The sequence below is a fragment of the Corvus hawaiiensis genome, chromosome Z (genome assembly GCF_020740725.1).
Source record: "Corvus hawaiiensis isolate bCorHaw1 chromosome Z, bCorHaw1.pri.cur, whole genome shotgun sequence".
Lineage (NCBI taxonomy): Eukaryota > Metazoa > Chordata > Aves > Passeriformes > Corvidae > Corvus > Corvus hawaiiensis.
This window is the reverse complement of record NC_063255.1, coordinates 22,849,638-22,865,229: the sequence shown is the minus strand read 5'-3', so window position 1 is coordinate 22,865,229 and position 15,592 is coordinate 22,849,638. Positions and strand designations below refer to the sequence as shown.

The following is a 15,592-nucleotide window of genomic DNA, read 5'->3' as shown; positions in this document are numbered from 1 at the left end:
CAGTGTGCACCCCAAGCCTGACCAAGGACTTCAACCATCCACCTCAGCTTGGGGCTGGAACTGTCAAAGAGACAAACCAGCAAGGTCAGGCTCAAAGGAAGGCACAGTGCTGTGCAAAAAGCAGCTGGGCTGCAGATGGGTTGTAGGCACCTCTTCAAAAACACCTCTCATGTATTCTCTGTTGGTTTTTTTTCCTGGAAATTGGACTGTGACTTAATAGCATAACACCAGGAAAGCTAGTCCATGATATCCTTATGTTTCTACTCCTGCAAAACTGGTGTCTGTGTTTATTACCTACCAATTAATTAACAAACATGAGTGAAAGCAGATAGGAAAGACTTTAATTTCTGAGCCAAACTAATTTGCAATGGTGCTCCTTTGAAATCAGTTATGTGCTTGCTTGATTTCTAAACATCAGCTCACCAAAGCGTGTTAGCATTGCTGTGAAATAAAAGTCCTCTTTTAAGGTATGTGATATAGGGACTTACAAGTTTATGCTAGGGACAAATCCTCGTAATTTTTTTTCCCCTGGTGTCAAAATCAGCTGAAGATATTTTTAGGCCTCTTCTCAGTATTTTTCTGTTATGATGAGGTACACTCCTCTTGCAGAGATAGAAAATTCTGGTTTCTGAGCGGCATTTCACTATTTGAGGCTGAAAGGTGACCCTGAAGACAGAGGGGTTATCACAGATAAAGGGAAGCTGAACCATAGTTGAGGAACTGGAAAAGTAGGGAGGGCATGAGGAAAGGGAATTAAACTGCTCCTGCCACTGGTCAAAACTCAGTAGCCCTTGAAACTTCTATGACACCAATGAAGTCCTGGGCTCTGGAAATGCCTAAATTATAATTGTGGGGATGGCAGCAACAAAAGAATTGGCAAGGTAGGAGTAGGGGTGACAAGGTGAGCTGATGTCAAGGCAGAAGCCAAGCCATCAGCTTGCCTGAGTGGTCCCATCCCCAGCAGGAGGTGGTGAGAGCATCAGGCGGAAAAAACACAGAATCATTTATGTTGGAAAAGATCTCCAAGCTCATTGAGTCAAACCATTCCCCCAGCATCGCCCAGCTCACCATTAATCCATGTTCCCAAGTGCCAACCGCTCCAGGGATGGGGACTCCACCACTGTCCTGGGCAGCCTGTGGGGCTGGACAACCCTTTCCATTAAGAAATTTTCCCTAATATCCTATCTAAATCTCCCCTGGCACAACTTGAGGCCATATCCTCACCTTTTGTATTAGATGTAGGTGCCATAAAATTTGCTGCTGCCTGTTTTGAAAATCCCCTGTGTCCAATGTAAAGATTGACTCCATTGGGTCGTTGCTACGTTTTTAAATTTGACAAATCATTAGGAGCATTTTCCTTTGAATCATAGAATAGTTTGGCTTGAAAGAGACATTAAAGACCATCTTATTTCAGCCCCCTGCCATGGGCAGGGACACCTTCTACTAGACCAGGTTGCTCCAAGCCCCATCCAGCCTGGCCTTGAATTTTTCCAAAATGCATCCAAATTTATGAAAGGAATGGCTCAGAAGGCGGATTGATCTTATGGTGCATGAAATTAAAATTTGAATGTCAAGGAGGAAAGACTGGCAGCAATCTTCCATCCTGATGAGTCTGGAAATACCTGACTCAAACTATGAAGTTACTCCATAGTTTCTAAATTCTTGGGAATCTTTCATTTTATGCAGCTTTTCAGAGATGTTTTTAGCTATGATATTTGGTTATTTATTTATTTATTTTCTACTGCATTATGAAAAAGTGGGAATGAAGGCTAGGGTATGTTTGAGTTTTTAACTCAACTACATTTTATAAAATCTCTCTGAGATGCTGGTAGATGAATGATGTTCCCTAAACACATCCACACACACACAAGCATCCTTTCCAGGTGCATAAATTGAGGCTTGAAGAAGAGATCGTATTTTTCCAACTTAGGTATGTCAACTGAGAAATCCCAATCCAAAGGAGATTGATTTTCAGAAATGCCCAGTCTGGACAGATGAGCAGCACACCAGATTACTCACAGGGCACTCTTATTTGAGAGCTTATCTTTAAAATGTTGGTCTATAAATGGCTCTCTGCAAGGTCACACCATAATTCATTGTACTAAGGACTAAAATTCCAGGTTTCTGGATGCACTCTGGCATAATCATATTGCTATACTTTGCCCCACTGATATGGTTATTTGAAGAGTTATTTAAGAGATTCTGTTGTGACAATCTGGCATGTTTGGCACAAGTATCTGCTTGGAGAAGACTGCTCCGACCTGGGGAATCTCACCTCAGAGGCACCAGGGAGCCCCTCGCGATGTCCCTGCCCATCTCAGAGGGGTTGGAAACAGATGATCTTTCAGGTCCTTTCCAAACCAAACCATTCTACAGTTCTTCGATATCAGTCATGAAATGCATCTTAGGGAGCTTTAACCCTTGAGTCCTACAGCCGCTGGTTTCAGATGGAAAAAATAATTCCCTTGATTTTTAAAATAGCTGTTTAAAAAAAAAGCAGGTGCCTGGTATAGTTACCTTATATGCTGAAGTAACAAATCATTTATTTGCCATTGAAATGGCTTTTTTTGGGAGGAGAGAATTGAGACCTTCCTGTGCCTGCTCTGGTTGCTCTCCTCAATTCACCAAACACCATTAAAAGTGGAGTACAATTATCTCAGCAGCATTGTAACGTTGTGATAACGTATAGTTATCACAACCATATCACTTGTGCCTACAACATTTGCAAAGCTGATGACACTTCCTCGGCCAGTAGAAGGGGCTTTGCTCCTTGAAAGACAACCTTGCTTCTGTAAATTTGTCCTAGATTGCTGGGCCCTGAGTGGCTGTGGGTTTCGGGTTTGCCGTCCTATTTCAGCTGTGAAGGTGCAGCGCTGAGCTCTCTCCCAGCCAGCTGATCCTGCCATTTCTTTAGCTCCCAGTTTAACTTCAATGGGAGTCCCAGGTGCACAGAGGAGAACCTTTAATGGATTAAACAAATAGAGCAAAGTCAAATAGAGCACACATCCATAATGTGCACGTCTGCATACACTTGTACCTGCATTTATACACACACAGGTACAGGGAGAGAGCAGACAGAAAAACAATTTAAAAAAAAACAAACAACTTTTGGGAAAGGTTTCCTTCATAAAGCTGAGCTCCATGCAGCAGCACAGTTTATATATCTCTCATTTCTGCATCATTTCTGTGCCGTGGTCAAAGAGTATTAGAGGATACATTTCTGTTCTAAATTACATCTGGGTAAATCCAGAGGAATTCCCCTGAGCCACGTTTACCTCTAAGATTTTGCCTACGTGGGGACACTCAGGAAAATAACCCAAATTAGCTGAAGGTGAGAATTTAAAAGTGGATTAATTAAACTGCGTGAAACCCCTGTGAAGGTTGTTCTTATTCAGAATTCAGGTGGTCTTCATTCAATTTAATTTAATTCACTTTGGAAATTAATTCAGATTAATTGTCCTAACAGTTTTTATGTACCTATTCTAGATTAACACTGGGGTAATAAAATGAATTGTAGCCCACTGGCTTCAAGATTATTTTTAGATTTATACCAGGAGGCTCTGGAGGAAGATTGTCCCCTGGGTGTCCAGAAGCCAGTGCTTTGCTTGTCAAGACAAAGGAGTGGAGGATGTTTCTGGAAATAGATAAGCAATATTCTTTTCACTTTTGGGGCAATTGTTTAAAAGATCTGACAATAAAAAGAAGGTGACAATGGCAACACTGCAACAGGTTAAATATCACTGCTTTTGAGCCCTGAGTAGGGTGCCCACAGACTTGCCTTCCACTGGGGCCTGATCTTGCATGTATGATATTCCTTCTTGGTGGGAAAAAAAATTCTTTGACATCAAGAGGAACAATATTCAAATCTCCTAATTCCAGACAATCCGATTTTGCAAGCCTGGAGCCAAATGAAAATCAAGACTACGGCAGAGAGGGCCCGCGATGTGAAAAAGGAAAAACTGCTTTAAAGAGATAACTGCCCCCAATCTACTCTCCAAAGGAGACAACTCTTGTTAAGGGCTTCTTCTTGAGATGTCTGCCTAAAGGCTTCTTCAGAAGGGATTTAGTCATTTACAACTCAGATCTGGAGTTTGAAGCCCCTTTTTTACTGCATGGTAGCTCAGAGGTCCTGCTCCTGCCTCCTTCCACTGAGATGGAGCTGAGCTTGGGCAGCGGGGACAGCAGAGGTGACAAGTACCCGTGCTAGGCTGGGGACACTTGCAAGAAGCCCAGCCAAGGAGAGAGGGGGAAAAAAAAAAGATTTCTGAAGCTGTTTAGGATCAGATAAATTCCTGTGGTCAAGCAAACAAATGAAACCCCAAATAATAAACAACCCACCCGAACTTATTGCTGAAAGATTTTATGTGGTGGTGTGTGTGTTTCTCTGAAGCACCTGGCACCTGTGAAGCGGGATTAGACCAAACCTGCTCCTGTCTGCTAAATCCTTTTCCATATTCAGATTTTAAATGTCAAAGATAGCTAAAAATAAAGAAAGAAAAAGAAACTTTCAATCGATCTAGAAAAAATAAATGCTACCTCCAGCCTGCTGGAGCTGTGCTAAAATCATAACTACGCTCATAATGCAAACATTTAAAAAGCAGCGATTCTAATGGGATGGGATTTGGGAAAGGGTTGGGGGTGTACAGCCCGGACCACCTCAGAGCCGCCCCCCAGACTTTGCAATTTGAAGTGAAAATGTTTTAATCCTTAACGGGGCAGTAGCTGCAGCGGGAAACCCTAAATCCCTGCTCCACCACTGTCGCCCTGGGGACATGCGGGACACTGCGGCTCGCCGCTCCTCGGCAGAAACGCGAAGGGAAGGAAACACGGGTTCCCCCAAACCGTTTTGCTGCGGTGCCCCCGCAGCAGCCGCCACATCGAGCGGAGAGGAGCGGAGAGACGCGCAGGGTGCCGCGGAGCGGGGTGAGCCTCCCCGGGAGGGTAGGGAGAGCTTCAACACGGAAATTTTGGGGGGCAGCTCCCACCCCCACTCCCGGCGCCACACAGCGCCCCGGTGCCCAGGGTTCCCTCCAGCTCCTCGGGGCGGAGAGGCAAGACTCGGCCCTGTAAACCTCTGGGTTCACTCATCAAACCAAATTCGCTTCTTGGGCAAATTTGACCTGTTTCTTGGCCCAGATAGGTTTCAAACACTTTCTCTGTTATTTTATTTTATTATTTTTTTAAGACGGGGCACGGGGACTCCGCAGTCCCTAGAGCGTCCCTCCCCCTGCCCGTAAGTTGGTCCGGCTTCTCCCGAGAGAAGAGGGACGGGGGGTACCGGGTAACCCCAGTACTATTTTCCTCCTCCCCAGCCCGACACCTTCGGGTTCCCTTCCCCTACGAGGGTGTCCCACAGCAGCTGGGACAACAGGTGATCTCCCTTTGGGGTCCAGGAGCCCCCTTTGCTGGGGGAGGACGGGCACACACCACTCTCCCGTCCTCGCATACCTTGGGATGTACACGGCGCGTAACCGCACAGACTTCGGAACTCCTCTCCTCACAGCCAGCTAAAGGCTGTTCTCTTAATGAATTACTAATGAGTTAAAATTGGACAGCCGGCTTAATTAAAGCGTAGAGGCAATGTGTTTACCACATTGTAATTGAACTCATTAGGGCTCCGGCTTTGTGTTTTTAAGCAGCCGCCTTGTTCCGCACGTCGAGTGATCTGCGGGAAGCGTTTTGCTGGGGACGGGGGCTCTGCGGGAGTGCGAAGGCTTGGAGGAGGTGGCAGTGCCCCCGCCCCCCCCCCGCCCCCCGTCTCCCTCAGGGTCTTCTGCTTGGGGGGACACCCTTCCCTCTGTCCCTCAAAGCACTCACAGTTTGGGGGGCCGGCGACTTGCCCGCGTTCCTTTTTGTGGGGGGAAAACAGGGAAGAGGCAAAGGAAATTTTGGGGAAAGAGGGGAAGCTTGGGGTGGGGGGAGCTTGGGGAAGCAGAGTCCGCCCCTGCAACAGGGTCCCTCTTGCCCCCCCTCCAGGCGGGGAGAATGTGGGGGGTGTCCTCCTCTCCTCCTCCGCAGCCGTCGGGGCGGACCCGCCCCGGGGTAGCGGCGGGGCGGGGGCGGCCGCAGTTCTCCCCCCAGCGAGGGGAGGGGGCCGGGGAAGGGGGCGGCTTCCCCGCACCGCTTGCAAGGCGCTGCCTGGCTGCTAGAAGGCGTCCGAGACCCGACCCACCCGCGGCACAGCCGCCGCGGCAGACGCGGGAGCCAAACTTACGCACCGCGGAGCTACCGCGGAGCGAGAGCGGCCCCGCGCCGGCCGCACCCCCGAAGAGCCCATGGAGCCCGGGTGTCCAGGTAAGCGTGGGGCTGGGGCGGGGTGGGGTGAGTGGGAACCTTTTGATTTGGGTGCATCCATCTCTTGCCGGAGCAAATAGCAATGTCGCTCTCTGTCGCGATAGGTCGCAGGGTCGTGCTGGCCGTCGCGGGGAGGGCAGCGGAAGGCGCTGTTCGCTGCCTGGTGAGAGAGCGCCGATGGGAGAGAGGAGCCCCCCGCAAGTTTGGGCAGCCGCGGAGGGAAGGGGCGATGGTTCGGAGCCGCGCCGCTCACCCCTTCCGGACGCGCGGCTCCTCGTTCCCGTGTCTCTTACACATATGTGTATTTATATATATATATATAGTTTTTAATTTTCCTTACGAATCGTGAACTTTGGGCCAGGTGTGGAGATCGGAAGGGACGAGCGGGGCTGCCTGGCCCCAAGTCCAAAGCGGGGACCTCCCGGGCCCCTGGGGAGGAGAGCGCACGGAGATCTCGGCGCCCGCGCAGCGCTGCGCGTCCTGCCGGCACCGGGATGGCGTGGAGGTGTGTGGGTGTGTGCACAGTGCTGCGCCTCTGCCCCAGACAGGTCGGCTTCTTCCCCCTGGAACGACCCTCCTTGCCCGGGAATGGGCTGATTTTGCGGGAGAAGTGGGAAGAGAGGCCACCACCAGCCTGTGAGAGGCGTCTCCTCTTAATCAACGGCTCCGATGTTTAAAATCTGGAGGAAATAATAAATATTTTAAATTATTATTAATTAGTATTTTTTTACTGGCGCCAACTCCAAAGCTTTGGGGGTCCGACAGCTGGAGCCGAAGCGGAGAGCCCTCGGGGAAACCCTTTTCCCCGCCCTCCAAGCTCTTCCTCAGTGTGTTGCCTGCTTGTTGCACAGCTCCTGCCCGTCGGCTGGCCCGAAGCAGGAGCTCATCCCGATCTATACAACCCTTTGGAGACATCCATATGGACCTGGCTTTAGGGAAGTGTGCGTATAGTAAAATCCTGTACTATACAAATCACTTTTTTTTAATGATAATCTTAAAATCGTGGCAAGGCGTAAGGGAACGAGAGGTGTGTGGTGGTAAGGGAAGAGGAAAGAAGTTGCTTTTGGGTGTAGAGAGAGGGAAGGTGGCAAGCCAGACCCCGAAGTGGGAAATGGGAACTATCAAAGAGTGCAGAAGCGTAAAAGCCAAACACTCCCAATCCCCACAGGTTGTTTATTCCTCGTAAAATACAACTCTGCATAGCAGGAAGTTACTGCAAACATTTATCAATAATGAATGAATCTCCTGTAATAAAATACACTCATAATTAGCTACAGTCAAGTACGTACATTACGCCAAGGCTTTTGCAACTTTTTGTTGAAAATCCGACTTAGATAAATCCTCTTAAACAGCCTTTTAAGAAGGAAAAAATAAATAAATAAAAACCAGGAGCAAACCACCACCTAGCATCTCTCCTCATTTTCTGCCGTTTCTGAAACTCAAACCGTAACTACTCCTGAAATATAACGGAAAAGTCTTCGGTGAATTCAGAAGAGTCATTAACATTCAGCTTTAAGTGAATGTTAACAGTAAATAAAGAAATCTCTTGATTGTAATAGTTGCAACAAAGCAATAATAAACCAGTGGGCGGTCATCAGTAATGATAAATGTATCATTATTACTGCGTGTTGGGGAGCAGGGTTTGGAAAGTACTTCAGACTTTTTAGTGGCAAGCTTGGTGGCAATTCGTTTCTTAGCCTGGGAAAAGGCGGGGGCGGGGAACGCCATATAATTTTATACACAATTTAGGTGAAAATAAATTTAAATCTGTATATTACATTTTTAATTTCAAGATAGTAATTAAAGCTGGTTCATTATATCTCCTCTGAAAGTCTCTGTGCTCATCTTAATTGCCTGTTTGTACAATCTGCTTTCTAAGACACCCAAGGTTACTGGGTTCTGAAAGACGCAAAATTGAATTATTTACTGACGTGATGACTCTTCGTCACGTTTCTCTCGGAAGTTTGGGATCGCTGCTCCCCATCACAGCCCAACTGGGGCCCTGCTTCGCCACCGTGGAAATTTGTTGCTCGTTTAAGTACTTCGGAGCACGCATGTTTCTGATGCAAGATGTTCAGAGCTCTTTAATTTATGCGTTTGAAGAAAAAAAAAATCAATAGCTGAGGTGGCTTTTTTTCGTTTGGGATCTTTTTTTTCCCCCTCTCCTAGTCCAGCATCCCCCCGGGGTGTTAATTCACGCACACCTAAACTTGCAGCTCTTTTCCTCCCTGCCACCCCATCCTCAGGCAGAACAGAAATAACCACCGTCGTGTTTTTAAGAGCGGAATGGAGGGTTAGGGAGCACCCATCTCCTCCCGGGCTGCCAGTCCCTTCCCGTAGGATAAAATAAAATGATAAATCGCTTTTTTTTTTTTTTTTTTTTTTTTTTTTTTGTGCTGTTTCTATTCGGGTGAGTGATGCTGGGGGGGTTGGCGGGCAGCCTTCCCCCGGCGGGGGTATCCGCGCCTCCTGGCTAAGGTCTGTACCTCCGGCGAGGACCACCTCGGGTTTGGATCGCTCCGAGCATATTAAACTGAGAATTTAAGAGACCTCTATTAGACAAAATGTGCCGTTCTCGGTTCCTTCCCTTCAGCCCGCGTGCTGGGTTTCAGCTACCAGTGGGGTAAAAAAGTGTCTAAAAATGCCCCATCCCTGAACTCTCCCGGCGTCTTTCGAGAGCCAAGAGAAGATCCCGTTGAGTCGTTTACCCCGTACATTATTACGATTATAGAAGCATCTTTCCGAGCCGTCCTTTTGCCACTGAAAAACTCCACGTAGAGATCTCTGCCCTTTTGTTGTGTCTAGCTGGGTTATTCAAGAGCAGAGACAAAAGCCCGAAGTGATGTGATCTAAATGAGCTCCGGGGTTTTCCAGATGGGACCACCTCTATTCCAAGTGCCCTTTCTGCTTAATATAACAAAGTGCGATTTAAAAAACAAAACAAAACAAAACACAAAAAAAAACCCCAACAACTACTTAGATAAGAGCCTCGCTCTACACCAAGCAATACAAGCGAAATCCACACAAAAGTATTTTTAAAACCCCAAACTTTGCTGTCTAAATTTTGTTAGGAGAACATACAATACCTTGTATGTCTGCTATTTACACGGCTGGAAGTTTCAATGGGATGTGGAAGGGTGGGAGGAGGGAATGGATTCGCGTTGAGGGTGGTTTTCTTTGTGGTTTTTTAAACGCACCAAGGTTATCTTCCTTCTCGTGGCCTCTCTGCTACAATATTTAAGCGCTCTGGAAGTAAATAAAGGCCATGAGGGTGTGTCGAGGTGGTTTAAACTTGGCCGCTTTTCCCCGCTGCTCCTTTCCACACGAAGAGATCCCCAGTGGGAGAATGAGCTGCTGTCGCCTCCCGCTCGGCCTCTCCGAGGCAGAATCGCGATAGAGAAAGGAAGAGGGAAAAGGAGTCTGGACTCCTGTTTAGCCGTTCCAGGCTCCTGTGAGAAGTTTGTCCACCTTTTTCACTCCTCTCCTAGGAGGTGACTCCCAGCCAAATGGCAACAGCAAGGAACGAAATGAACGGGAGAAACTGGAGTCGGCATCAGGACAGGAGCCCAGATCTGCACCTACCCGTGAGGAGGAGTGTGGACACCCCTTCTCTAGTGGGGACTCCCTTCCGCCCCTCGTCGTGGTCCGGGTGGGTTCCATCCGGCCCGCGGAGACACCGATGGGGTTGGCGGCGGCCGGAGCAGCCCCGCCGGGCCTCGCCCGCCTGCGGACACCTGCGGGATCCTCCCGGCCGCTGTATGGGCCAGCCTTTCTCTGCCAGACCACCCCCGCCATGCCCGTGCTGGGGTCGTGCTACTCCATGAGATTTCCCAAAAGGGTTAAGTAAGAAAAAGTAGAGAACGGTGTATTCTTGTCCCGCTTCTTCACGGTGCTGGTGCGGGTCAGTCTCTGCCCCAAATTCGGTGGCCCTTGCACACTCCTCCCTCCGCGAGAACTGAAACACCCCGACCCGTGGGTTTCAGTTTTCCCTTTAAAGGGAATGGAGGAAGCCACTCAGTTTTTACAATGGAATTCAGGAGGGTGGACAGCACCCAGCAGGTGAGGGGGGGGAAAAAAAAAAGGGAAAAAGCAGTTTAGTTTTACTTTTCGTTTCGTTCAGTCACTACAAAATGAAACGTAGTCGCGGGCTAGGCACGACCCTGTCCCGAGCCTGAGTTTGCCGCCTCTCCCGGGCTGCTAGTCCGGTGGAGTCAGCTCGCAAAAGGCGCTTTGCAAAACCCTCTCATCCCTTTCGCCTCCTGCATCCGCTTTTCGTCCTCTTCCAACGCCGGGCTCAGAGCCTGGGGCCAAGTTGCCCAGCCCCGGTTCTCCCGGGAATGGTCAGGGAAAAGCCGCCGGATGACCACGAGAGAGGGGAGCGGTCTGTCCGGTGGCCGCTACGGGGATGCAGGCACTGAGCATCCTCAGGATCAAGCGGCTTCTCCCTAAAACCCCCCCGTCCCTCCTGGTGCCGACCTGGGAGCGAAGACAGGAGGGGAGATTTTCTCCGAGGCGTGGTAATAGATCATACAATGTGTGACACGGGTTTAACCAATAAAACAATTTGAATCAATTAGCTGATGGAGGAGAGTTTTGAAGTGTAAAATTCATGTCAGTCTGGCTAGGAAGCATTGATTAAAATGTCACCAATGTGAGGCTCATAGCCATTGCTCACACGAAAGCAGCAGGCTCCGTGCAGAAGAGGATCGGGAAAAAGCAGGAGGGAGGGGAAAGGGGGAAGTCTCCGTGTGACAGTTGCGACACGGGGGAGAGCAAGGTTTAATAAGAAGTGACAGCAGTAATAAGGAGAGGTGTGATATTACTATTATTATTATTATTATTATTACTACTACTACTATTATTACTATCAAAGTTAGCAAGAACCCGACCAATACCCGGACAGAGGAGAGAACGTGTGAGCTTTAAGGGTGGATGTCCCGGAAAAGGTCGGTGCAGAGATTCTCCTCTGGATCTGTGAAGCCCGAGAAAAAAAAAAACAAACAACCAAACAGACTAACCAAAAAAAAAAAAAAAAAAAAAAAAAAAAAAATCACCAAGTTCTCATAGCTAAATGTGCAGAAATACTAAGTACTGGTCATGTGCGTGCAGAGAAAAAGAGAGATGCAAATACTTTTTGTAAAAAGAAAATAAATCGGATATTAAGAAACGCCAGTTGTCTCCCCGGCTTAGCTAGGAATGAGTTTTTAATTTTCCCGGGTTTTAGCCGGTTTTCCGCAGTTTTCCTCGCTGGAAGGCAGCGGCGTTGAGCGGTATTAGCCTTCTACCTTGGAGGAGGGGGTAGGGTCGCACAGGGGGTTGCCCCGTCCTCTCCCCACGTTGCGCGGAGAGGCAGTTGGGACCCACAACCTTTCGGAGGTGATTCGTATAAAAAAATCTACATTTTCAGTTCACTCTATTCACCTAAAAAAAAAAAAAAAAAAAAAAAGGCAGACACCGCTACCATGCTGCAGTCTGTTTGCTGGGGTGTTTTTGTTTTCTTTTTTCCTTAACTGGGGGCATAAATCAACTGGGGAGAAGGGGGAGAAGTCAAAAAAAACCCAAGCAGAACATTTGCGCCGTGTTTGTCTTAGTGGGATCGAGAATCTGGGTCCGGGTGCTTCTGAAAGTGAATGACTCCGGTGTGTTTGGGAATGGCAGTGAGGACACAGAAGCTGTTCGTGCTCCTGAGGACATGGTTGTGGCGAGAAATCAAATTTTTCTCTCTTTCTCCTCCCCTACACTGTAATTTCTCCAGATCCCTTAAAAAATACCGTTTCCGAAAAGACGCGGGGTACCTAACGAGAATATTCAGTTCCTCGGAAGCGATTTGTCTCAGACCCTGAAGGGGCGGAGGGAGGAGGGGAAGGTGAAAAAATAGGCAAAAAATGGCCAAAGCGCATTCCACCTTCCACCGTTCCGACCTCTCGCCGGGACACCGCGCGCGGAGCGGGGCAGCGATCGGGGGGCGGGCGGCGGGAGGCCGGGCCCCGACGGGACGCCCGCATCCCCTCCCGGTGCGGGGAGGGAGAGAGGCAGGAAGAGAGGGATGGGGGAGCCGCCCCCAGCCCCGCTCGCCACCCACCGTCTGGGAGGGGGACGTGCGGTGGGTCCGGCCCCGTCCGCCCCCCTGGGCCGCTGACGTCAGAGCGCCCACGGGGGCCGCCGCACCGGGGGCGGGGGGCTCTGTCCGGCCGCGCGGCTCCGCGGCGGCGGGCGCGGGGATGCGCTTCCCTCCCTCCCGGCGGCTGCTGGAGGAGGACGAGGAGGAGGAAGGTCCGGCGGCGGCACGGCCGGAGCGCGGCCGCGGAGGTAACGGGCGCCGGGCGGGGAGGATGCCCGGGCAGCCGCGGGGAGCACGGAAACTTTGCGGGTTTTTCGCTCCTCTTCCGCGCTTTCCCCATCCCGGGGCGTGCGGAGAGGGGACACCCCCATCGGCCGCCGCGCACCGGGGCTGCCCGCGGAGGCTCCGCGTGGAGCGGCGGGGTTTCCAGGACGGGGAGACGGACACGCCGTCCCCGCTACGTGTTCGGGGTTCGAAGCGCCCGTGGTTCAGGGATTCTTCCAAACGGGGCCGGTTCGCTCGTGTACCGTCATCTCCACACCTGCGGGGGGATGCGCACGTCGGAGAACCTGGATGCGCGGGGGCGGACAGCTCCGGGGACACCCCCGGCGAGGACAGAGGAGGTTTGGGGGAGTCGGGGGTCGCTGAGCAAACGTCCCCTCGGGTAGCGCCTCCCCATGCCGGCAGACCGGAGGAGCGGGGGGGAGGACAGGGTGCGTGCCACAGGGACCCTCATCCCCGTGAGTGCTCGGCTGACGGCGTTGTTGTCTCTGTCCCCCTCCCCTCCCGCAGCTAGAGCAGAGCAGCCCCCCCGGCGCTGAGACGATGGCGACCAGCCCGCTGCCCGGCCCCACCGATATCTTGCTGCCGTCGCCGTCCAGCGCGTACCCGCCGGACCCCATGAGCCAGCCGAGGGCCGGCCACGCCGCCATGAAGCCCAACCAGGTGGGGCAGGTGATCCTCTACGGCATCCCGATCGTCTCCCTGGTCATCGACGGGCAGGAGCGGCTGTGTCTGGCACAGATCTCCAACACCCTCCTCAAAAACTTCAGCTACAACGAGATCCACAACCGGCGGGTGGCCCTGGGCATCACCTGCGTGCAGTGCACTCCGGTGCAGCTGGAGATCCTGCGGCGGGCCGGGGCCATGCCCATCTCCTCCCGCCGCTGCGGCATGATCACCAAGAGGGAGGCAGAACGGCTCTGCAAGTCCTTCTTGGGGGAGAACCGGCCCCCCAAATTGCCGGATAACTTCGCCTTCGACGTATCCCACGAGTGCGCCTGGGGATGCCGCGGGAGCTTCATCCCGGCCCGCTACAACAGCTCCCGGGCCAAGTGCATCAAGTGCAGCTACTGCAGCATGTACTTCTCGCCCAACAAGTTCATCTTCCACTCCCACCGCACCCCCGACGCCAAGTACACCCAGCCTGACGCCGCCAACTTCAACTCCTGGCGCCGCCACCTGAAGCTGACCGACAAGAGCCCCCAGGATGAGCTGGTCTTCGCCTGGGAGGATGTCAAGGCTATGTTCAACGGCGGCAGCCGCAAGCGCGCCCTGCCGCCCGCTCCGCCAGCCCCCGCCGCCGCCGCCCCCGCCGCCTGCCACCCGCTGGGCTCGGTGAAAGCGGCGGCGGTGGTGGGCGGCGGGCTGCTGAGCCCGCACCTCCTGGCCGCTCCGCCCGACCTGCACCAGAAGCGGCCGCGCTTTGAGGAGGACGAGGAGCTGCAGGAGGCGGTGGCGGCGGCGCACGGCGGCAAGAGCCCGCGGAGCTACCCCGTCATCCCGGTGCCCAGCAAGGGCTCCTTCGGCGGCATGCTCCAGAAGTTCCCCGGCTGCGGCGGGCTCTTTCCGCACCCCTACGGCTTCCCCGCCGCCGCCTTCGGGCTCTGCCACAAGAAGGAGGAGGGCGGCGGCGGCGATGCCCTCGGCGGGGCGGCCGCGCACAAGGCCGGCGGCGGGGCGGCGGCGGCGGGCGGCGGGCTCTCGGGGCTCTTCTGGCCGGGCAGGAAGGACGCCGCCTTCTACCCGCCCTTCTGCATGTTTTGGCCGCCGCGCACCCCGGGCGGGCTGCCGGTACCCACCTACCTGCAGCCGCCGCCGCAGCCCCCCGGCGCCCTGGGATGCTCGCTGGGGGGGGACGGGGCGGGCCTGCTGCGCCAGGCTTTCCTGGACCTGTCGGAGCCCGGCGGCGAGGCGGGGCCGGCGGGGCTGGGGACGGGGCCGGCGGGGCTGGGGACACCGCCCGCCGCCGCCCCCCCGTCCGCGCCCGCCGCCGCCGCCGCCGCCCGGGACCCGCTGTTCGAGTCGCCCCCCGGTGGCAGCGCCGAGCCCGCCTCGCCCGCGGCTTCCGACGGGGGCAGCGGCGGCGGGGGCGGGCGGGTCCCCCCGCACCATCCGCACCTGCTGGAGGCGGCGGGCGGGCGCAAGGCGGGCGGTGGCTACCACCACTCCAGCGCCTTCCGCCCGGTGGGCGGCAAGGAGGACTCGGAGAGCCTGGCCAAGCTGCACGGCGGCGGCGGCCCCCCGCGCTCCGCCTCGCCCCTGCAGCTGCTGCTGCCGCCGCCGCCGCCGCCGCCCCCCGAGGATGCGGGATGCGAGAGGCACCCGCATCCTCCGCACGCCACGCACCGCCTCCTCTCCCCCGGAGGCACCAGCTGCAGCTTCGCCAGCGAAGAGAGCAGCGAGGAGGAGGAGGACGAGGAGGAGGAAGACGAGCCCGAGGTGGACGTCGAGGGGCACAAGCCTCCCGAGGAGGAGGAAGAGGATGAGGAGGAGGAGGGCGAGGAAGAGCCCCGCGGCGGAGACCCCTTGGCGGTCGGCGGCCGCTTCCCACCCGCCCGGGGGCTGCCGGAGAAGGGCGGCCGGGAGCGCCCCGCCGCCGGCCCCTTCCCCCGTCCGCCCGTCCAGGAGAAGCCGGGGGATGGTCAAGCCCCGCCGCAGCCGCCTGCCGGGGCCCCGCGGGCGGGCAGCGGCGGCAGCAGCCCGGCTCATCACCCGGCGCCCGAGGAGCAGCCCCTCTACAAGGATGTAAATGCCCCGGCAGGCCCCTTCCCCTCTCTGTGGCTACTGACACCCCCACCCCGGGGCGGGAGGGGTCCCCTGACTGGGGACGTGGACGGCTGTAATCCCCCACCACCATGTCAGGCACTCTGTAGCCCCTGACTCCATGTCGGGCACTGTGAATCCCCCACCACTGGGTCAGGGACTGGGTACCCCCCCACCATCATGTCAGGTACC

General features: G+C 53.9%; 1 protein-coding gene across 1 annotated transcript in view; it reads left to right on the top strand.

The window, feature by feature from the left end:
• Positions 1–6,184: 6,184 nt before the first annotated feature.
• The window catches only part of SKOR2 (SKI family transcriptional corepressor 2), a 34,375-nt gene continuing 24,967 nt past the window's right edge, over positions 6,185–15,592 (top strand). The window contains exons 1-4 of the mRNA XM_048291365.1: positions 6,185–6,294; positions 13,148–14,529; positions 14,677–14,821; positions 14,915–15,382. Coding sequence (XP_048147322.1) covers positions 13,181–14,529; positions 14,677–14,821; positions 14,915–15,382 — 1,962 coding nt within the window. The 5' untranslated portion in view covers positions 6,185–6,294; positions 13,148–13,180. The remainder of the gene's footprint in view (positions 6,295–13,147; positions 14,530–14,676; positions 14,822–14,914; positions 15,383–15,592) is intronic.